The sequence below is a fragment of the Copadichromis virginalis genome, linkage group LG1, assembly GCF_057382275.1.
Source record: "Copadichromis virginalis isolate Kocher_CV1m ecotype Utaka linkage group LG1, C_Virginalis_male_GT1.1, whole genome shotgun sequence".
Taxonomy (NCBI): domain Eukaryota; kingdom Metazoa; phylum Chordata; class Actinopteri; order Cichliformes; family Cichlidae; genus Copadichromis; species Copadichromis virginalis.
In genome coordinates, this window is record NC_140618.1 from 32,512,178 (window position 1) to 32,535,709 (window position 23,532).

General features: G+C 38.0%; 1 protein-coding gene across 1 annotated transcript in view; it reads right to left on the bottom strand.

Annotated features, from left to right (window-relative positions):
- The window catches only part of luzp2 (leucine zipper protein 2), a 159,828-nt gene extending 136,588 nt beyond the window's left edge, over positions 1–23,240 (bottom strand). The window contains exon 1 of the mRNA XM_085460096.1: positions 22,957–23,240. Coding sequence (XP_085316222.1) covers positions 22,957–23,018 — 62 coding nt within the window. The 5' untranslated portion in view covers positions 23,019–23,240. The remainder of the gene's footprint in view (positions 1–22,956) is intronic.
- Positions 23,241–23,532: the final 292 nt, after the last annotated feature.

Genomic DNA, 23,532 nt, shown 5'->3' on the forward strand with positions numbered 1-23,532 from the left:
CAGCAACATGTTTCAAAAACTCGAGACAGTGGTAGGTTTATCACTGTGTTGCATCACCTGTTATCTTTTTGTAAGTGTTTGGAAACTGGAGGGCCCAATTACTGACTGGCTTTTGAAGGGAAAATATTGCTCATGTGGATGTTCAAATGTTAAAAAGTTCATGGCTTCCTTTTTTCAAAGTTTTTTATACGCTGTCTGATATTTTCAGTGGATGACAAGTCTAGACTGCAGGCAGGCAAGTTGAACACCCAGAGCCACACTATGGAGACATGATAATTGTAATCCATGCAGAATGTGGTTTAGCATATTTTTAATTGCTTTCCTTGTAAATAATTTATTTGATTGACAGTATATGTTACACCAGCATTACTGGTGTCTTCATAGTTATGTAAGTTAGCCATGGTGTGTTATGCATTTTAGAAACACTTTACCTCCATCCATCTTTCATTAGACTGGGCTCTCATAGTTACTGCATATTGTTTATATAAGTTATTTGTCCCTACTTATGTGGAGTTACAAGATAGTTTATATTTGTCAATGCACTGATGGGCTGTGTGTATATATATATAAATGTGTGTGTGTGTGTGTGTGTGTGTGTGGGTGGGTGTCTCCTCAGAACTCTCCAAAAATCTCCTTCGTCTGTCTTCTCACTACTCATTCAGCTTCTTTACACATTCTTTTGCTTTTTGCCAGATAAATCTTTGATAGGCTTAAACTCGCCCTGTTCTTTCATTTATTTCCCTCTCCTTGTTTAAATATTTTTCATAGTCCAGCAGTTCAGCTCTTATCATTTGCATTCCCTCAAACTGTCTTTTTGTCCTAAGCTGATCTTTTGAGCGATCAAATTTCATGTCTGTGCAACGTTTTGCAGAAAAAAAATAATTCATAAAGCTCTAGATGTTTTAATTATGCTTCTTTAAATGGAATACTGTCACTGGCTGCAGTTGACAATTCAAAATAAGATAAAAACAACAGAATACAATAAAGCAGTGGCGCAGCGACTAATTGTGGGGTGAAATAGCTGATAGTGGTGCTGGGGAAAAAAGGCATGTGCTGAGGCTTCCAGTGTGTATACTGTCACTCAAACACTCAAAGCATCAACTTGGATATGTGGTGACAAAATATGATGATCTATATGAAACTGTATTACTGTCAAATAACACAAGACTAATAAAACATTCTGTAACAGTCTATGACAAAAAAAAATCATTAATGGAGAGACTCTTCTCTAGAATAAATTATAAAATTGTGAAGGGCAGTGATATAACCAATGTATTCAGAAATAAAGTAATAAAATTCATGCCAGATGGCTTTATTAACGTCTTGGCATGTAAATTTGCTTATAAATGCGATATGTGTTTTTGATGTTATTTTTTTGTCCTTGCATGTATTTTTATAGCTCTATTGCTCAAACATATAAAAGCTCTATGCTTTTATATGTTTGACTGTTGACTACCATGTCACAAACAGCAAAATAAAACAATCTGCTGCACGTACAACTGGAAAAATCAAACGTTTTTTGAAAATAAATGAGCTTTCTGTGCAGAAAAAGTCTTTGAAGATGTTAATATTTCCATCTTTCTGCTTTGTGTTAGTCTTTATTGATAAAAGAGCAGGAGCAGTAGCACATCTTGAGCAGTCCGTTGATGTGAATCCTCATAAGACTGCATGACAGGCTTTCCATCCCCCTCACTTTAATTAATTCCACAATCTAAAACCAATATACACATATCGTCAAGAGCATTATGACGGTCCTTTCACTTCAAAATTTGCAATCTCCCAGTTAACAGTTCTTTACAGAGTCACCTACACTGGAGTGTTAAGGTAGCCACTCTTCAACAACAATTACTGCACTTCTTGCTTAAGGTATCGCTCTGTCTCAACTGTTGGCCAACAGGAGGGCTGTGACTGGAATGCTAAATGTGGATTTCTGCAGTAGGAAACCCAGCTATAATTCTGCAGTAGAAACATAACTGCCTTTGCCAAAAGTATATATTCCAGCTCCTGTCAAAATATATTACCACTGCAAGCTAGGTGAGCTTATATCCATTAATTAATACAGAGGATCTGATGTAACTATCATGTGTGCTATGAAACTGTGGTTAAAACGAAAGCAAAATGTGATATGAGAAATATAGTGCTGTGGAAAAGTTTCCCCTTCTTAGATTTTTGCATATTTGTCATATTTTAATGTTTTAGGTCATCAACCAAATTTTAATATTAGACAAAAATCATGCATAAAACTACAAAATGCATACACCATGAAATTATGAATTAACTGTGACTAACCACATTTTCTTGGGAAACTCACCCAATCCTGATTCCTGCCAGACTAATTAAGTAATTAAGAAATCAGTAAAACAGCAACACATCATGCCGTAATCTACAGAAACAGCTGAGACATACTGTATTTGGTTTGGTCCTATATCCTATTTCACTTTTTAGACTCCATTAACAAAAACTAGCAAAGAGAAAAAATAATTTGTCCCGTTGGCTGTCTAGCTACATACCGCTATAAGGTGACATGGGAAGAAGAGCAGAGAACGTATTTGTTTGCTGCTCAAACAGTTGTCTCTTGGAGATAACTAAAGTGAATTTACCAATCGACCATAACATCTTGGAACTTTCCAGCATTTTCTTTTTAAAGTTTGATGATATTCACAGGCTAAATGAGAAACCATGAAGATAGCCAAGTGTTTTGATATATGCGCTATATGTTTTGATATGTTTTATTTTCTTTGTTGCCCAGGACTTACAGCGTGCAGTATCATAGGCAACAATCCCATTAAAACCGTTAGAAAAAGACAGAGACCATCTGCAGGATCTTACACATACTGTAATGTGGAGGAGAATGTCAAGGGAAGTGTCAAGCTGGAAACTGGAGAGGTTTAAAAAGACACGAACACTGGTCACCTGTGGGAGTTAAAAATTGTCCCCGCTGAACATGACCTTGTCAGTCTTCTCCTTATCAGCTTCAATTCAGACAAAGGGTCTGTAGTGTCACCTGCTGTGGGCATTGACTGCAAGAACGGGAACAACTCTTCATATGTAAGTGTCCTTGAGTCATTCAAGATGCTTAAAATCCTCACACTTCATTTTTTCGTTTATAACTTAAAGGTACTGAAGTATACAACTGTAAATCCATCTTCTGTAGAGGCTTGAAAAGCCTCACACTGAGCCTTTTCAGTGTAGGAAAAATTAAGCTCTTGCAACCATTAAAATGAATTCATTAAAATATTCTTTGTGTATGTTTCTGTAATTAGCAGTCTAAAAATAAGGAAGCATATTGGAGTGTCATATCGCTGACTGTTCCACCGCAGTCTTTAAAATTGTCTGTAATATATAATGTACCATACATACATTAATTCAGCACCTTCCAACCTATGTTGACAACAGGTTCCTTTGTGTAGTGCTTGGGTGCATTACTAAATAGACCCCTTTGCTCCTAGAGGACTACTACTATAGGATAGGTCTACTAATAAAATATTACTTCCAACCTAACTGGATTAACAATGATCTTGTGCTCCTGGGAATTTGTTGAGCTGCCTTTTCTACATAAACACCATTTTTACATACAAAGCTTTTAAGCAAGTTCATTTCACTGCTTCTTTGTGTTCATGGATTGGAGGAGGGATAATAAATGCATGCTGGACAAACAAGGAGGAAAAATGGCAGGGCTCTTTAAAGAGTTGGTTTATGTGCTTACTGCTGCATCTCAGTGTATAGCTGAATTAATGCAAGCACACACAAGTTAGGCCATCTAGGAATTAGAAAATGCAAACATTCTGTAGACTCCATGACGCAAGAAAGACAATTATAAGACTCAGATTTAGCAAACAGCCTGGAATACTATTTATGATCACTGGTTGATATTTTTGTGTGTTTTTCAATTACACGAAACCTGACCTGTAAAAATGATCCTTTATAGTCTGATGTCATGGGCTAATGTCAACTGTAAAAAATGCCCAATTACTTTAAAATTAGATCATCATTAACTGTAAAATGTATACCAGTGGTACATACATAAGTCAAACATGCACATTTTCAGAAAAAAGGAAAGCGCAAATTGCAAATACATAGGGGAAGTGGAGGCCCAAACTTTATAAACAGAGCTACATGTACATGTACATGTACAACGCTAGTTTTAGAACTGCCACACAACTATGTACAGCGTGCCGATACTAGCCACATAGCTATACTAGCTGTACATGTAAATATACTCCTATTGCTACTACAATAGTTAATGAAAATAATAATAAAGAAAAGCAGAATATCCTCCACCATGTACAGTGGCATAAAAAAGAATTTGCCATCTTCCTTAGTTTTTTGTTTATTGGTTACATCTAAATGTTTAAGAATACATTTTAATATCAGTCAGAGACAAACTGAAAGAATACAAAATGCAGTTGTTAAATGAGGATTTCAAAAACAGCTATCCAGATCTACCTAAGACCGTTACACCACCACCATGTTTGACTGTTGGTATGCATGTGTCCGCTCTACACCAAACATAACAGACTCAAACCTTTATACCTTTATAAAGTAACATTTTCATCTTACCAATCAACAGAATATTCTCCTCAAAAGTCTGGGGGATCATTGGGATTTTATTGACAATTGTAAATCGAATCCTTGTGTTCTTTTTTGGTCAGCAGTAGTTTTCTCCTGGAAACTCTTGGAACTCTCCCATGAATGCCATTTTAGCCCAGTCTCTTTCTTATTGTTGACTAAGGAACTCTGACCTTAATTAAGACAAGTGAGGTCGGCAGTTCTTTAAATGGTATGGACTGGTTCTTATATAGCACTTTTATCCTCTACCAGCGTACTCAAAGCAGTAGAGTAGCAGTAGTTTTGTGACCTACTGGATGAATCGTTGATGCCCTCTTAAGGTAATGTGGTTGGCTAGCCAATCTTGAAAATGTTCCCCACTGTTCCAAGTTTTCACCATTTGTGAAAAATGGCTCTCATCATGGTTTGTTGGAGTCCCAAAGAAATGGGTTTTGTAAGCCTTGCCTTTACATATGTTCAAATTACAATCATAGCAGTGTGTGAAAATCATAAAATATTAACACTTGTTTTTTTCAACACTTTTTGCAGAGAGATTAGTAAGGGAAAAATAAATCGCTGCAGTTCTAATTGAACAATAAATCTATTCATCGTCTAATCCTGATCTAGATGCCTTGCAACAACATCTGCATCTCTTTGTTTATTTGGAAAATCAGCAGCAGCCTCTTTTGGCAGTTTGGGATTCACACCACCAGTATGCATAATGTGCTCATGAAAGTGAACACATTAAAACACTTCTAGCAACAGAGAAAATTATTCGCAATGCCTGCAGGTGGGCAGACTCAATGTGCTTTGTTGTGCAGATTTGCACTAAGTGCAGACACTCACAAATGGACTCACAAACACACATGCACAGCCGCGTCACTACATCCCAGCAAACGTGACTACGATGCATTTAATTAGGGGCTTTAAAACTTTGTGCGCATACTAAAAATAATGCAACGCCCTACACACTTGATGTAACTCGCTTTGTTTAAAGACGACTATTTCAGGTTGCCACTCAGCAGGCAAGATAAAGAAAAATGCTCTCATCCTCACTCTCATCAGAGAGTGAAAGCTTATGAGCTGTTCTAGGGATTTGGTAATTTAAACTTTAAGTCTAACAGTCAAACATTAACAGCGCCATGTCTTCAAGATTCAAAATTCACAGCTTTATCCTATAAAATTGCATGCATATTCATATGTGAATTACAGTTTGTGTAATGCTTAAATGTGATGACGGGTAGCAACACATTTTTAATACTGACATATCCATAAATTAAAGTTACCTAACAACTGTGTTGCAGCTTTGCCAAATGAAAAGAATTTTGTTTGTCTATTGCCCCTAAGAAAATATGCTGTGTTTAAATAGATTTTTAAACTGTATATAGATTTAACATTGTAGATTGTATAGGTTCAGCTGAGGTTTTAGCTGTACCTAAGACCTTGCTACACAATGTTTTTTTCCTGCACTGTATTATGTGGTTATTTTTTTAATGAGGAATCATTTAAAAAAAAAAATATATATATATATATATATATATATATATATATATATATATATATATATATATATAGAGTAACATGAAGTATACTTTGGTTTTTGTGTCATACATTATTTCAAATAGCATCAAAGTAATAATAGCCATCTGAACCCACTGTGTGCACTACATTGTTTCATAGTGGGGTGCTTACAGACGCTGATTAGCCTGGCCTACAGAAATGAAGCCAAAAAAAAAGCTCTTATGACTGTAATTGCAATAATAAATAATTAGCACAGAAGGTGAGTGAAAGTTATGGACAAAAGCCAACTTCCAAACTTGCAAGATAACATTTAAAGCGTCCGGGCTGCTTTGGAGACTGCTGTCGTGTGAATGACCTTGTCTATGCTTTTCTATCTAAGCGTCCCATCAGGACAAAGAACACCACTGTGACAATCAATTTACTGTTTAAAGGCACTTAATGTTTTGGTGCACATATTGTGAGATCCACAGCTGTATAATAAAAAGCATCTGCTTGAGTTGCACACCGGTGGAAGTGGTAGGGATATGTTGTGATGCGTTCCTGGTGGGATTTGTGCAGATAAGGGCATGGAAACATTTATAATGGATTTGGAAAAGAGATTTTCCATTTGCCTGTCTTTAACAGTATCCTGGAAGTAAGTAATCCCAAAACCCCACATTCATCCTCCAGGGACTTTCATAAAGCTCATTAAATCAGTGTTAAGCCAAACACCTGTCATCAAATGCTAATTTGCTAAACATGCCAGGGGAGTTTGCTTGGTATAACTTATTTAACATCTGAGGTGAATTTTGTAAATGCATCTCCAGATGCCTAATGCAGTTACAAACAGAAATACTTGTGTGAATTCTAATGTCAAGCTTACAGATTCAGATCTGTACAAAATGTCCCCTGTAACCTCCACGGTCCCCCAACTCAATCTGTGTTTATATATTAAAGGGCTGCTGTGAAACTGTGCCCCTATTAGAGAGATTATAAGATTAGAGACACATTAGAATGCATCTCTAATCCCACCAGTCAAGTCAGGACAGTAAGCAATGCCAGGAAAAGCTCCGAGAAAGAGTAAGGACTGTGCGGCTGTATGTTGTTTATGCGTGTATGTGACCCTGTATGTTCTTATGTAAATAACCAATTCTCTGGAGCTTGCCTTTTTTATACTACAGTCATCTTCTTTTTTTTCCTTTTTTTGGTGTGTGGGAGCTTCAGTGCTCCTGGGGAAACGGTGCTTTAGAGCTAAATTGACATTCACTGGAGTGTGCCCCCCTCCTGTCATTTTGTCAACACCATCACCGTGTGGAGCTCAGCCAAGCAAGACATCTGACAGACAGGCAAATGGGAGTGGTGGACTTCAGCAACATAACACCCTCTCACTGCCCTCTCTGTGCCCGATGGTGAGGTTCAATGTGCATACATCCACACACAAAGGAAGAAAGGCCATATCCCATAACCTGGACTTCCTCTTTGCTCTTCGCTAGTTTGCCGTCCTGTTGGAGGAAAAATAAAGATAGCAAAAGAAGCAGACGGACTTATCAGAGAGATGAAATCAGAAAAAGAGTGAGCTGCATGACTGGGTTTCCATTTGTTGCCAAATAGTAAATCTGACACTAGAAATTGATTGGAAAGTGACAATGCCCTCTTAATACTGGAGGATCTATCCTATGACTTTTTCTGGATTAGAAATTATGGCTAGGTGTGCCGCTCGATGGTTACGACTTTAATTTTTGCAATGCCATGTTCGTAAAGGAGAGAAGTAACATGTTTGGAGAATCAACAATCTATCAAAAGCAGTGCATTTCTAATTTAATGATATAAATCCACAATAAAAAAGAAATTCCACGAGAAAATATAGACTTCATTAAAACTGGGCATTAGTTTCACAGTGGCCACAAATTCCTGTAAAACCGTAGATCCTTTTGACCCAAGCCTCTGGATTAATGACATCCCCGACACTTCACATTTCCTCAAGACACCATTTTTCTTTTGCTGTGAATAAACGCGAGTCTCCAAAGTGCCATCACGCGCTGAAGTCTGCGGGCATAAAATCCTCAATCAAAAAATAAAACAAAAACATTTATGAGATAAACTGCCACCGTGGGCACTACTGAACAGCTTCTGGGTGCTAAATGCTACGTGTCACTGCCGCAACCCACCCCTTCTACATACACACTGAACAACACACTTATCAGTCAGGTGTCATGGCAAAACACTGGAAAAACAGGGCGATAGGGGACACAAATGGAACCAGCACTTGTCAGCCAAGATGGATCCTGACACCAGAATATGCTCGGGAAATGATTAGATAAAAATAACAGAATCCGCCCCGGTGTCTTCAAGGAGGTGTGTTGGCGGCTGATAAAGGATTCAGATTTATGTAGCCTTCACCAAAAGAAGCAGATATTATGTTTCTTGAAAAATGGTACATGGGAGCTTGGCTGTGATGTACAGTATATCCGGCAGAGAGCACAGAACAAATACAGACGGGTTAATAAAAGACAGGAAATGAAAAACACAGGACTCGTTTGGCAGTTTTATGTGATATCTTTAAAAATTATTTTCAATTCTGAACAGGAGTTTGTGGTGTTTGTCCTTGAATGTAGACAGTACGTCTCTGTCAGAGATTGTCTTTCTTGATGTGCCTCACGCAAGCACATAGCACACAAAGAGTCCCTATGCCGATATTGTAGTTGCTTTGTATATTAGAGATAGTCCAATAATCAAGCGGGAAACTCTCACATCAGAGATGCTGTGTTGAATTACTGTACACCCGAGACCACTGACAGCTGTGGAGTGAATTCTGCCAGCTCAGACACTCATCCAATCCCTCCGTTCAATGCTGATCAGACTTCAATTACTCAACGGCATGATACCTACACAAAGGCTTACACTGACTTCCCTGTACTGCACCAAATTAAATTCACATTTGTTTGGGACAACGGTCCCGAAAGGGTGCGAAAGGGTCTGCAACACTTTAGAAACCAAACTGGATCCAGCAGAGACTAACCCAAGAGCTGACTCTGTGTTTGCGTGAAACAGCCTGCTCAGCAATAATTCCACAGTAGGGGGAAGGGACACGAATCCCCTCGAAGAAAGCAAATCTCTACCTTTGACACAATGTTGTGTTCACATTACACTGAGCACAACATTGTATGTGCCAGGTCTGGTTCATTCACTTGTTTGATGTACAGATATTTACAGCAGAATATAAGAATAAAGTTAACCAATAAAACGCTGTCATACTGTTAATACTGAGTCACAATTATCTATAACTTAAAAGTCTACAGTTTCATAGATTTACAGGTTGTTTGAATTACTGTCTTAAAATAGCTGGATTTAATTTAATTTATTCATTAAAATCCCTGCTTCAGAAGATGAAAGTTTATTAAATTTGGGAGAATGTACTGTTAATTGTTTTTTATATAAGAATATATAATTAACTACAACCTGAGGAAAAAAAATTATTAGCCATTTGACACTGAACTAACCAATTCAATTCAGTTTTATTTGTACAGCGCCAAATCACAACAACAGTCACCTCAAGGAGCTTTATATTGTAAGGTAGACCTTACAGTATGACATACAGAGAAAAACCCAACAATCATATGACCCCCTATGAGCAAGCACTTTCAGGATAGTGGGAAGGAAAAACTTCCTTTTAACAGGAAGAAACCTCCGGCAGAACCAGGCTCAGGGAGGGGCGGGGCCATCTGCCGCAACCAGGACCAAAAACCCAAGTAAAATACTGTAAATCTATGAAGACAGACATGAATGCTTGTCTATCGTGTCTCCTGTGGGTGGTAGATATCTCTCAACATCCTGTATGGTATGGCTTTGTTTGATGGATCAAAGTCATATCTGGATTTATAATGACATCAGTTTTGACAAGATGCTTAATAAAACTTGCTACAATGCTATGACAGAGCCTCAACCACGTTGTCTGCTTCTTCACGGCCACCCTTACATGGAGACCATTTCTGATGAAGCTTTGGTGAACAGTAGAATAATCAACTTACGTCAAGTGACTGGTCTTTTTTTCTGAAGAACATGACTTTTGGACGATGATAATTTGCTTTTGATGGTTCTTTTTAGGCCAGTGATGTATTCTTTTGACCTATAGTTCTCTAGGTTCCTCATGTTTCTCAACCTACAAAGTAACAAACTACAAACAAACTACAAGTCATACCAACATATGTCAGGTTTTTATGTATTAGCTGATTAAAATCACCTTGTTTACTATTTTGTGGCTATCAAACTTCCCTGTTATCTTTGGCATTTTTCAAAAATCCAACTAAGGAAACATGAACAAGCCATGTGCTGTTGGCAATAAAGTGCCTGAAAATATAAATTCATTCACTGCTAATTTGTTTGCTATGTGTAGACATAACAGTGGTTCATTCCTTGAATTAGGTACTTTTTTATGGTTGAGTGAGTCAGGTCAGTTAACTGGCTTAACAAAAAAGAAAACTTTCATCTGGAAATGGACAGGGAAACGAAGTGACAAAGCAAGAACACGTGACAAAGCAAGAACACGTGAAAAAAAAGTACACTGTCACACATATGTACTGTCATTTACAAGGAAAAAATGCATTTTTTTTACACAGTATCTTTCTAAAGAGATAAAGAATACCACAAAAGCTTAACCTTTTAGTAACCTTTTTAGTAATTTCACAAGTCTTTGCTTAAAATGTATTTTTGTCTTTTTTCAAATGGTGTAACATGGCAGGTGTTGTTTCTCTTCTGTTCTTAAGAAAAAGAAAAAAAAGCAGTCTGGAGACTGCTGTGACCCTAGATTCACAGCACAGCTGTCTGACTGGGCTGCATTTTTTTGAACAGGTGTCCCTGTTATTGTGCCTAGAACTTCAGCTGGAATAGATTCCATCTCACGTCTCCATTTGTTTATTTACCGCTTATTATAATCAAGGCCTTTGTACATTTGCATGTATTCATAAGGCTTCAAGTCTCCAGGCAAGTTTTGTTGTTAGCATCAAGTAACTCTACTTTAAACTTGCCAACAGACTAATTCTAATTTGGAGGCCGCGGTTATGCACCAACATTACCCTTTACTTCACTGCCTTAGGTGGTTATTGCTCAGATAAATAAATAAATAATAAGCATATTTTAAGGCACCACTTGCTAAACAAGGGTGAAAAATATAAAACACAAGGCTTGAATGACAGATACTTCAAATACCATGTCTTAGATAAATCAGAACAAGTTTTAATAACGAATGAAAGAAGAGAAAAACAGAGATTAATGACAGCTTTGACAAAATAGAGCCGTCTCTATAGGCAGCCGCACAACTAGAGCGCAGACAAATGATATAACACAATAAATATATTGATAAAAAGGCCAAACCACTGAACTCTCTGTGCGTATCTTTTACATGATCTAAGCACTTTGTGTCAACCTGTATTATTTATGATCTGTGCCTTTTGTTCACGCCAAAACCAATACCTCCATCCTCCGGTCTCTCTAATATTCTGTGAATAATGCCTCTGAGCACATTTCTTAGTGAACCAATTATGGCCCATTTAACGGTGGAAAAGAATGAAACAAGGGAAACGTTATTATGGTAGATTACTGGTGGCAGCTTAATGATTAGACAAGTACTCTGTGACTAAGAGCTGAATCCCAAGAAAGGCTGAGAAATCAGAGTGGGCAAGATGAACGCGAAACCCCCGATCCCCTGAAAACTACCGCAGCGGTAGTCCAGATCAAGCACTAAACCGCTTCAGTGGAAGAACATGTGATCTGTGAGGGGCAGCACCCTGGTGTAAAAGAGTATCGCCATATGAATGTGAAACATGGTGTTACTGAAAAGACCCGATCTGCTTAGTAACTCCTCTCCAGGAATAAATAAAAGCATAACCTTAGGAGAGATGGAAACCAAAACAGAATTCATATAGCTGGTTGGATTTTCATCTCTCTCGGTTCGAATGGCATTTCTGTTTTATGTTTGAAGAGGTGCTATTATGTTCCTTTTCACCTCACATTTGTACCTTTTTACTCTACTACAGTAGCTCTGCATGATTTATGATTCAAAGTTATTTTTATTTATCCTCCTCAGCTCCTCTCCCTTTAAGCCAACTGCCCCTCGCAGAGAGAAGAGTTGGACAGAAGGTGGGTGTGGCTTCTGAGATGGCTGTATTAAGTAAGGTTGTCCACTCTTTCTGATGTCATGCAGAGCCAAGCCTAGAAAAATCTGTTTAAAACAGTGTGTACAGCAGCTGTGCTAAGCATTACTTTTGTAAGTAATGCTTTTGCTAATGGGGTCTTACAACCAGAAATACGTGTGGAAAATGAAAAATGAGACACAGAAAAAATAAGAATAACAATTTAACACTTGGGCCATAGAATCGGGATTTAATCCAGTCATTACCTAGACGTTCCGGACTTTAGATTTTCAGTTAATAACACTTATCGAGCCAAGCGTTATAGCAATCAAATTTGTTTTCAAAAGCTAATTAAAATAACATTGCCATTCATGCTCTGGTTCCAGTAATTCCAATACAAAAAAGTTGTGCGATTCTCAGCTCAACTCTGGATTTTGGACCACTGGTCAGACAAAACGAGATATTTTGATATCAAACATCAATCCACTGGGAAAATGTAAAAGGGCTGCACCGAATCCTTTAAAAAAAAATTCAATGAATAAGTAAATAATTGTAATGGATTAACACATTATTAAATACATTAATCACTACAAAATATTATCTAAAAAATTACAAATGTTACTAGTTGCAGCCCAACCTGGTATAAATAAATGCAGACTCGAGTGGCACAGATGTCAAACAGCTCAAAATCACATATAGCAAGGGAAATATATACACTATGTTTAATGTTGTGACTGACAGCTAATACATGAAAGTCCCTGAATCTCAGTTCACATACGTGAGCAAATAACTATATGCATGCATTCTTCCTTAGCTGAAGAGAGAATTGACTCCTGGCTGCCCGGCAACAACCAGCTGAAACAACACGGGTGTTTTATATGCAGCTTTTGTTTATTATGGTTATACATCTTGCACCTCACTGTAAAAAAAAAAAAAAGCAGGCTGCCCACTAATGACTCGTCACTGAGAGAACAGCCATCATGTTTACAGGGAGTGTGCAATTAAATGCCTGTCAATTACAAGAGTGACTAATATCTGTGCTGACACAACGATGAAGATTCACATCAAAGGTATGGCTCCCAGCAGCTATAATGCAAACCTGCAATAAGATTATTTCAAATTACACCATGAATGCAAGAAGACAGTGAGAGGGTGCACTTACAGTCAGCTCTCCTCGGCTTTGCAGAGTTTCACTGCAGTTAGCATCCAGTGTACACTACTGTATGTTTCCAGTACTCAATGGCAGATACAGAAAGAACAAAATGATGTTGAATTCAGTTCCTAAGAAGCAGGGAACTACATAATAGCTAAAAACAATTCACACAGTAATAATGAGCTTATTTGCAATACTCCTCAATTAAATAAATTGTGAAAATAGCCTATTGTGTAATAGCGGATTTTCCAGTATCCTTGTAGTTCATCTGTAGTTCAAGAGAATTCATCATACCCCATCAAATACACAACAGCATCACACTTTCCAGCTCTGACAAATATTGGGCAGAGCAGTACTTTATAAAACTTCAACCAGCTCTGGTGGTGGAAAAGCATAAGTGAAATGTTCTGCTCCATTTTATCCGGTCGTTAAGTGATGACGTGACGAATCCTATTTCCGGGTCTAAAGTAGTCTGCGTTTAATATGGCTTTTGTGTTGTTAACATGTTTAATGTTTTGTATTTTCTTCTATTTAATCTCAAAAAGCTCCTAAAACAGTCAGTGATCACTGTTGACCTCCCTCGGCTTTTATTACCGCTAATCATTTATTTAAGCTCAGTTTTTAAAATCATAGGATGTAACTACAGCCCAGCCCATGCAGCAGTATATGAATGACTAACCTCGTATTGTGGATGGATTATCTCAGTTGTTCTCCTGGCTGAAGTTTGGTCCTTTTGCAGCATCCTGCCATGCGATTACATTTGTTCCTGACCACCGAGAACACTCACGCTAACTTTTATCGAGTGGAAAAAAAGTTAGCTTGTTTATATTATGCTATAGCTGTGTCGCTAGCGGTCACGTAGCACATCATTAGCTACAGCTAGCCAAACTTCAGTAACCCTACAAACATCACTGCTGTTTAGTTTTCTGTCTTCATTTATGTTGGAAGTGATAACAGAGCTGTACATTGTAATTTGTTTCCAAAACCCCACAGTCAGGATATGCTATATTGTATTTAGATGGAAGCTAGCGAGCTAACTTCCTGCTAACTTCTAACTCCGTTAAATGTCATAAATTCCGTTTTCATGGATGCCTGGATGTTAAACTCAATTGTTACACCTGGTACAGCAGAACGCTGATCATTTTATTAAAGATGAAAGACTTTAGACAGTTTTTCAACTCTTAGTAATGCCATAGTGATCGTTTGATATATTAGATTAGATTAGATTAGATTAGATAGAACTTTATTAATCCCTCGGGTGGGTTCCTCTGGGAAATTCGATTTCCAAAAAGCACAGCACCGACAGAAGTTACAGAGTTACAGAATATTATATATATATATATATATATATATATATATATATATATATATATATATATATATATATACACACACACACACATATATAAATACAGAGACAATATAAATAAAATATACGAAGGGGATAAATAGAATAAATAGGAATAAAAAATAAAATACAAGTGAATTGCACATTTCAAGTATTGAGGTCAATTGCACTGTTGACTATTTACAAAAGTATTGCACAAAAGGTATTGCACAGTGAGGTGAAGAGGCACTACAGCTTAGTTGTTCCCCCCTCCTTTGTCCTCCTGTTTCCCCTCCCTCTCCCCTCCAGAGAGGAGTTAAACAGTCTGATGGCGTGTGGGACAAAGGAGTTTTTAAGTCTGTTAGTTCTTGTCTTTGGGAGAAGCAACCTGTCACTGAACAGACTCTTCTGGTTGTTAATGGCCGTGTGCAGAGGATCCTGGCATTGTCCATAATGTCCATCAGTTTCTTTAATGTCCTTTTCTCTGCCACTGTCACCAGAGTGTCCAGCTTCATGCCGACCACAGAGCTAGCCCTCCTGATCAGTTTCTCCAGCCTGGATGAGTCCCTCTTTGCTGTGCTGCTCCCCCAGCACACCACAGCATAGAAAAGTACTCCAGCAACCACTGACTGGTAAAACATCCTCTGGAGCTTCCTGCAGATGTTAAAAGACCTCAGCCTCCTGAGGAAGTACAGTCGGCTTTGGGCTTTTTTATACAGGTGCTATATGGACCTGCAGCGGAGTTTAGGCCCAGACACGGCTAGTGACGTCAGACTTAATGACCGGATGGGACCTGTGCCCATACCATGTTATGGATAATAATGACTTTCCCTAACATTACAGCAGAGAGGGTGTTCACCACAGTTCAAGACATAGCATTAACAACAACACAGGAAAGCACAGCTTTTTATCTGAAAGATGTTGCACATGGCGGTGGAGTCACAGAAAATTATCACTTGACTCTTAGTTCCACAGAACATTTTAGCATCTTTTTTTTGGTTTTCTGTCTCTGCTCTCTGTTGCAGTTGCTTGTTTCCAGTCACAGTAGGAAGCTGTTTTTATTTCTACTTTCAAGATACTTTCTAACTGTAGTACATAGTTACTTGATGTGTATTTTGCTTATGGTTTTGCATAACCATGCTTATAGCTTTCAGGGTTAAGACAAACGGTACTTTCATTAGTGTTAATTTTAGTGTCAATTCAGCAGTACTACGATTCCAAAGCTTTAGGATTTTCCTACTTATATTCCTAATTCTATTTCTGATATCCTGTAAAAAAAATTATTCATTTCAGATCCTTGAGAAAAGTGGAAATGCTTTACTGTTTGCCAGTTAACGACACAGCCTTAAACTCTATGCATTCCACATATCAGACAAAATTCCTGTCCTAATAGGAGAAACACGAACATCTTTACACTTTACAGTCACATTCATCTCCTTTCATGCAACAAACTGAAAGAAATGTGCATGTCTGCACTGCTTCAAACTTGTAGACTACTCTGTGCCATTGTTGTCTTTTCTCCCAAACAAATGGAGATCAGTTGACAGTTATGCAAGCACAAATAAAAGGGCTTGTTTGTTGATTTCTTTTGTGTTCTGCCCTTTTACAGATAAATTAGGAACTTGACGAACTCAAGTGGCATAATTGCTAATTAGCAACCATAATTGTGATCATTGAATTCAGGAACAATAATATCCCCCAACACTGAATCCAACACTGCAAAGGCAGAACACTAACGCCACACTGAAAACACTGAAGAAATGGTATTAAGTCTATTTTCGTTTACTGGGCAATTTTAGATAATTAGCATTTGCAATTCATTTGAAGTGCAGTCATCCGTCAGTGCTAAATGCAGTCATGCAACAAGCATTTTACCTGATAATGCCAGGCCACGTTTGTTATTTAAGGAGAATGATAATTGTGGTAAAGCTTTTAAGATCGAGATAACAGAAGGTCGGGCACCGCTGCACCAGTCAAGCTCACATTTTTCTCAATATTTATTTGATCCCAAAGTTCTTTTAAAATTTCAGCAGTGTTTTTGTTGAAAAAGAATGACACTATCTTGGTAGAATTTTTAATCTTTTCGTCCACCATATTTCCAAAATCTTTGTTTTGTTACATCAAGCAAATATCCAGGTTGTCATATGGCACATGGGATAATGTGCCGTTACATGATAAATCTTTTGAAGTGTTTGAAGAATAAACACTGCTGTCATTGCAGATATCTTTTAGAGAACATAGTACCTGAAATGTGGCCTTGAATATAGAATGCCTGTCTACTCTTCACCCAGCACCAATCGTGGTCCTTTTAATTACTTTCTCATTTGTAGGAGCCACCCAGGTTCTGTTTATTGTAGCCCACTTCATTACTGTCATGTGGCCAGTGTGGTTGCCATGGTGTGACCATTACGCCATGTCCTTTGAATTTCAATTATCATTCACAGTCTGATTTGTGGAGGACATTACTGAGCTGCACAAATATCATTTTGTCTCATCTTGAGGAGTCCCTGAAAGTCATATCTATAATCATGCCTCTGCTATAGATGCTGTTTGATGCTATGGCAAAATGTGAAAATGGGAAATCATGCTTATTTTTTCTCCAAGTAATTTTCATCTATGCAAATGTGTCATGCTGCCTTGGCCGAATCATGATACAGCTGTGTACTGCTGTACATTGAAAAGTCACTCAGACGTTGCTACCTTATTGTAATTACACAGATCAGAGTTGGTGTGCTTTCGGTCTCTTTCCTACACATTTTGCCACATTACAAAATTCCTAAATGTTTGCAAAAAGCATGTCAGTCCAAACACGCCAGCATACCCAAATGTCTTTCAGTACAAACAAAAGGACCAGTTCATTTAGCTAACGATCTCGCTCTTAATACCAATTGAGAAAAATGGCCACACAGCTAAGCCTTTAAGAACGAACATAGGTAAGCTCTGCGTCACACACTTAATTAACAGAACCTTATTTTTAAAAACAGCTGCCCTTTTATCACTCAAATGGTAAACGATGTTCAGGGTGAATTGTTTCCATTTTGTCATTATCCCCGCCAACCAACTGAAGTCCCATCAATGTATAGCTTTATATTACCATCGTATCCTCCTCAACAGTTAGATCTAATTCCACATCAGCTCCATGCTTGACTAGTTAATTCTCACTCTCCCCATGTGCCAGACGATGTTTGTGAGCAGCTTCACTCTGTATGCGGCTTGTTTTATCCATAAAATTTAGAAATGCAAAGCTGAAAATAAATCAAACTGTGAGCACTTGCACAATGAAATGTCATGTGGAGTTTCTCTCCACTGCTGTACATCTTGTTTGAATATGTTTATCATTTGTAACAAAATATTGATTTGATGGAAATAAAGGTTTGCTGCAATTTTTCAGCTCCGCACACGTGAGGCGAAGGCAGCATCTGCGAGCACATTTCTGCACTCTTTCTACTCAACTGGATGAGAAAACAGTTGCACGTTGAGATGTTGCTTTATAAGAGAAAACGCTCTCTGTGATGTGAAAATGCAGATGTACTGAACCATTTCCACAAGGACCTACGTAAATTAAGACAGAGCACAAAGTTTTGATGCTTGAGGCAAGACATATTTTTAATTAACCTAACAGATGTCTCAATGAAGTTCCCCAATTGATTACTTCCATATTTAAACATGAATAAAATGTCATGTTTAAATATGGAACATAAGCTAAGTGAACAGGAAATGAGAGACATTAAATTCCAAAAGAAATGCTGTAAAATAAGCACATTAATTTGTATTTTGTGATATTTATTTCCATTTCCCTGAAAGAAGATTGATTCTCAAAACTAAATATGGAAGAGCGTGGAGAAGAGAAAAGAGAAAAAAAAACAAAAAAGTTCCTACCTGCCGTTTCCTGCCTTCAAATTGACCTATTAATGCTCATTTTCTGCTCTATATTTTTGTTCTTGGACTCGACTAAAGCACATTTGTGTGGGTCAAAGTTCAAACTAATCCTGGGTTATCTCATACTGTGCTATAGCTACCCTTCACAAACAGAAGGATTTAACAGCAGATGGATGGGGCCGCTATGCTCAAAGCTTAAACTGTGTGCCTGAGATGACAATATTAATAATATCCGCACTCTCTGACACCACAAAGATCTAAATCTTTTGATTTGTCAGCCTTTTTTGTATAAATGCTGACCCTGATTTGAAACTACGGCCATTGTAGCAGCAGGAAATACCGAAAAACAAAAGAGGTCCACTTTAAAATGTCACTAATGGACATGAACACAGTTTCAAAAAGAAAAAAAAAGCTTATTATTAAAGGCAAAATCACCAAAAACAGCAATCTGATGATTTTCCTTTGTTTTTTGGTTTGTTTGTATTTTTATCAGATGTAGGAATGACCCTCCTTTTCATGTCTGACCTTATATAACGTTAAGGGCAGTCTCAATTTAAAATAATAATTTGCAATGTGACCGGTAACATCTCTATTACTAGCTATTAATATATAAAGCAACACTGTTGTACTCAATTGCAGTCCAAAATACTCATAAATATTTGATATTGTGGAGATCCCACCAGATATCCCTGTTTCCAAGAGGAGTCTGCTAAGGTAAGAGACATCAAAGACAGTGTCAAAGAAATGAGTCAAATATGTTTCAAGAAATGCTCTGAAAGGGAATATGTGAAAGTTTAAAAAGGTGGAGCTGTTTGATCTGTATAGAGCAAAAAAAAAAAAAGCCAAATGCAGAGGAGACAAGCTTACTGTAGTAGCCCCCAGTGCTGACCCAGAAGTGGAAAGTCATATCTCATGGGACTGATGTCAATGCAACCTTGTGTTGTGCCTAAGTACCAATTGATTTTTGCAATGACACATGGCCCTGCACCACTATTATGTGGCCCGAGTAACCCGCTCAATTCATTAAAACACCATAATTCTTTATAAAGGACTTAAATAACCGAGAACTGGAAACAGCATTTTGAGTTTTACAGTTTTTACAGAGATGACATTAAAATGTTAACAGAATTCTTATACGTACTTTTAGTTAGTAAGCCTATTAAAAGTCTTAGATTTTAAGACAGTAAAACAGAAATAAACATGGTTGTAGTGGTATCTGGTGGCAAAGCTTACTCCATAGTTCCCTTGTGGCTTTAATGACTTTCAGTTAGAGTTTTCTTTGGTTTAGCCAACAAAACTATTTGATTAGGTTAAAAAGAACCATTACCCACATATTATAAAGTCTGTCTGACAGAACGTTATGAAGGCTTGTGCCATATTCCTCTATGCTCATCTGGAAGAAGGGTCTTTATAACAGCCTTGAAGTTTCAAAGTTTTCTTCTTTATTTATTCATTTATTTATTTTTTGCCATTGTTTGTTAAGGATGTTTTGTCTTTTAAAACCTCCCCGCAGCACCTTTAAGCAGACCAAAGGCACATCGAAATGCAGCCATCACGCATGAAAACTTGACACAGTTCCTATTTTATTAATTCTCACTTCTTTAGGTGACTCTATCAGGTCGCAGGATAGAGGCTGCAGTTAACATATGAAATGGATTCTCTTACGCACCACTGATGAAATGAATCAAGCAAAGCCAGCCAGAGCAATACACAGACTAGACAGTCACAGTCACAATTCATTTTACTGGTGCAGATACACCTCGCAGTCAGTCTCTTCAGTGCCACACTATTATAAGAAAAAATGAGGATGTCACAAATGATAAGCAATGTTTGGACCCATGACCTCCAGGATAACAGCAAAAATGTGACAGCTGCTTGAAGAAGCAATCAGCTATTGTTTGGAGTACCAGCTGGATCAAACAACAAAAAGCCACCCGCGGCACCAACGTCATTCCCAGGTTTGGCATGTGGCATGTGGCTTTATTAAAACAATAAGAAAGGAGCAAAAGGAAATTTTAAGAATTTGAATGAAAACAGAAACACAACAGGCACAGAAGAGGTTCAAAAAATCTAAACGTCTGTACCACTTCAAACAAGTTCGGAAAACAAATAAATATGACAACAACAATAAAAAAAATGTAACAGTCATTACCACAGCAGGATCACTGTAGAGGGACGCTAGATTAATACACAGTTTAGTAGAACAATACACAGCTGGCTATTGAAATGCATAGCCGTATATCTGACATGTCTACCTTTAAGCATATCAACCACAGCAGGAGAACTAAACCTGCTCAGTGGAGACCTTTAATTGAATCCATCCAAGGATCCCTGTAGAGGTGCCTTTATGCTGTCCTTTTCATTAACATCTAAAACCATGGCCATCTGTAGACTCACAGTCCTGAGCAAAAGTGTCACCACGTTATTGTTAGACAAAATAATAGAAGCATCTTTCACTACGAGCCAAAAAGTTCATTGGCGATCATGGAAATCTGAGCCTGAAAAAAACAAGCATGCAATTTTTTTTACTGAATCTGAATAATTACCACAGAGAATAAAAAGATCAATTTAAAGAAAACTGGGGCTCCAGAAAAAGAAAAATAATGTAGGAGTTTATTATTTGAATTCGCCGAAATGATTGTTTTGGGGTTGTTGTTTTTTTTCAATTCCGGCATTATAAGATTAGCTAGTCAGATATGTTGCTTCCTGAAGGCAAAGCAGGCAGACGTGGCTTTGCAAATCTATTCAGGTGTGAACATTTTTTCTCCCTTTTTTTTTTAACATGACCTGAAGTTCAGAAGGTCACAATTGACCTTATTTCTCAACCAGCCCTCCGCTCTTAACCAAGCGCAGCCTTCCAATCCCATTACTTTTTTTTTTTAATGCTAAGTCTGGAAACAAACCGTCTTATAAAACACTGATTACATCTGTGTGTTCTGGTAATTACTTTTCATGACTTTCCCCCTCAAGACGTAGCATACAATCTGTGCTGACCTGCCAAATTACCACTGTAATGCCCTGCTCTCCAATTAGTGTTCAAAGATTACCTCTAAGACTAATAATGGTATACACGGTTTAAAAATAAATCTTGGGAGACAGCGTATATTTTAATTAATCAAAGTCAAACAAAAGCACTATTAGTTTCAGAGCTTAGAAAATGGCTAAATGAGTCTGCGAACTCAAAAAACCCTTAAAAAAACTGATAAATGATTAAAAAGTTGTTACCAGAAGATTACTTGTATATATGACTTAAAGGAAACATCTAATTGTAGGTGTGCTAAACGAACATAAATAATTAAATAAAAAATGCGTGAGTACTTGGATTGCTGACTGCTAAATGCTAGAGGTTAATACATCAATATAGCCCCTAGTTATATGACTCATACATCATCAGTGCTACCTCTCTGCTATTGACAAATATGTTGGATGTGTGCAGTAACCTTGACTTTCTCTACAAATTCTCCTCTGTTGTAACCCTTGAGGCAAAATAAATAATTGCTAGCCCTGACGGTGTTTAGCATGTCACTAACAAATGCACAGACATGTGTCCATTTGGTTCAAATCAACAGCAAAAAACACTGAGTTCAAAGACATCATTCTCCCCGTGGATGTTTTCCCCAGAAACTGCATTCCACTCACTCACCACTAAAAGATGGGATGGAGAAAAGAAAAGGCGGAAAAGGCAAGTTTTATAATGCATGCCTTCCTGCGTGTGATGTCTCTATGGTAAAGTCAAAGCCCTGAATTTCCCCTCTCACGGCTCTCATTAAGGCAGTGGTGTCAGGCAGTGGCAGAGAAGAAGGATGATTTTATCAATGATTTAATTAATCATCAAAACTCTCCTTCTCTACACATCGCTCTCTTCATTTGTCCATCCTTCTTGTCTATCACTGTTCCTTGAGCTTTTTTTTAAATATTGCAGATAAGCGAAAGGAAACGCGCACACACCTGCTCTTTCTAAGGCACTGCAACACAAGTCGCCTTGTCCTTTCTCTCAGTTCCCCTGACTTCAACTTGCTCCCTCCCAGACCAGGCAGCAAAAGTCCTCAAAAAAAAAAAAAAAAAAAAAAAAAGCAATGTCGCCACTATTCAGGGGAAAGCGGAGGAGGCAAATCCAGTGAATTACCTCCACAAAAGGACAACTGTGTCTCAGCCTGCTTCAGAACTAAAAAAGATAATAGCCCAGTTCAACAGCTAAGCTCTTCCTTCCTCCTTTAAGTCTCTCAGTTTCTAACATTCTTAGCACACACAGAGCCACTGCCGGGACAAATTAACGCTTCAGTATTTGGCAGGACTGAGCAGACCTCCAGAATACCATGCTTTGAACCAAGACACCCCTTTTGTTTCAGAGTCTCCGGCAGGATGAAACTGACAGGAGAAAAAAGAAAAAAGAAAAAAATGTTTTCTTGTTTATCTCTTACCTGGTATTGAGGCTCAGAGCTGGACAGAGAAGCAGTAAGCAAATAGCTTGGATGAATTTCATAGCTGTCTCACACTCCCGTTCCTTCTCCCTTCTTGGATGATTTTTGCCTTTCCCCCGTGCCTCTCTCCCTCGCTCTCTAGCTCTCCCACTGGCTGCCTGGGTTTTTTAGCGCACTCTCATCCACACACGCACCCAGACACACAAGCGGCGAGGCAGACAGATGCAACACAGTGGCGAGAGGGAGGATCTCTGGCTTTAAATAACACGGGGACACGGACCGACTTGGTAATGGAAAGGAGCGGGTGGGGCTGAAATCAAGAGAGGGAGATGTGGGAGTGATATGATGTCAGCGCCAGTGCAGCTATAGCTATTGGCGAAAGGCTTTCTTTTTTCTTTTTTTCGCATTGTTTGGTGTTGGTTGTTCCTGCAACAGTACACCTCTCCATTCACTGCGTTCTCTTTACTTCCTTGCATTGTGATAGATAGGTGGAGGTACGAGCCAAAACATTTAGTGGAAACATTTAGCAATGCCAGGTCGTGGCTGCAAGTAACAGCAAAGTCACAGTTTAGTGAA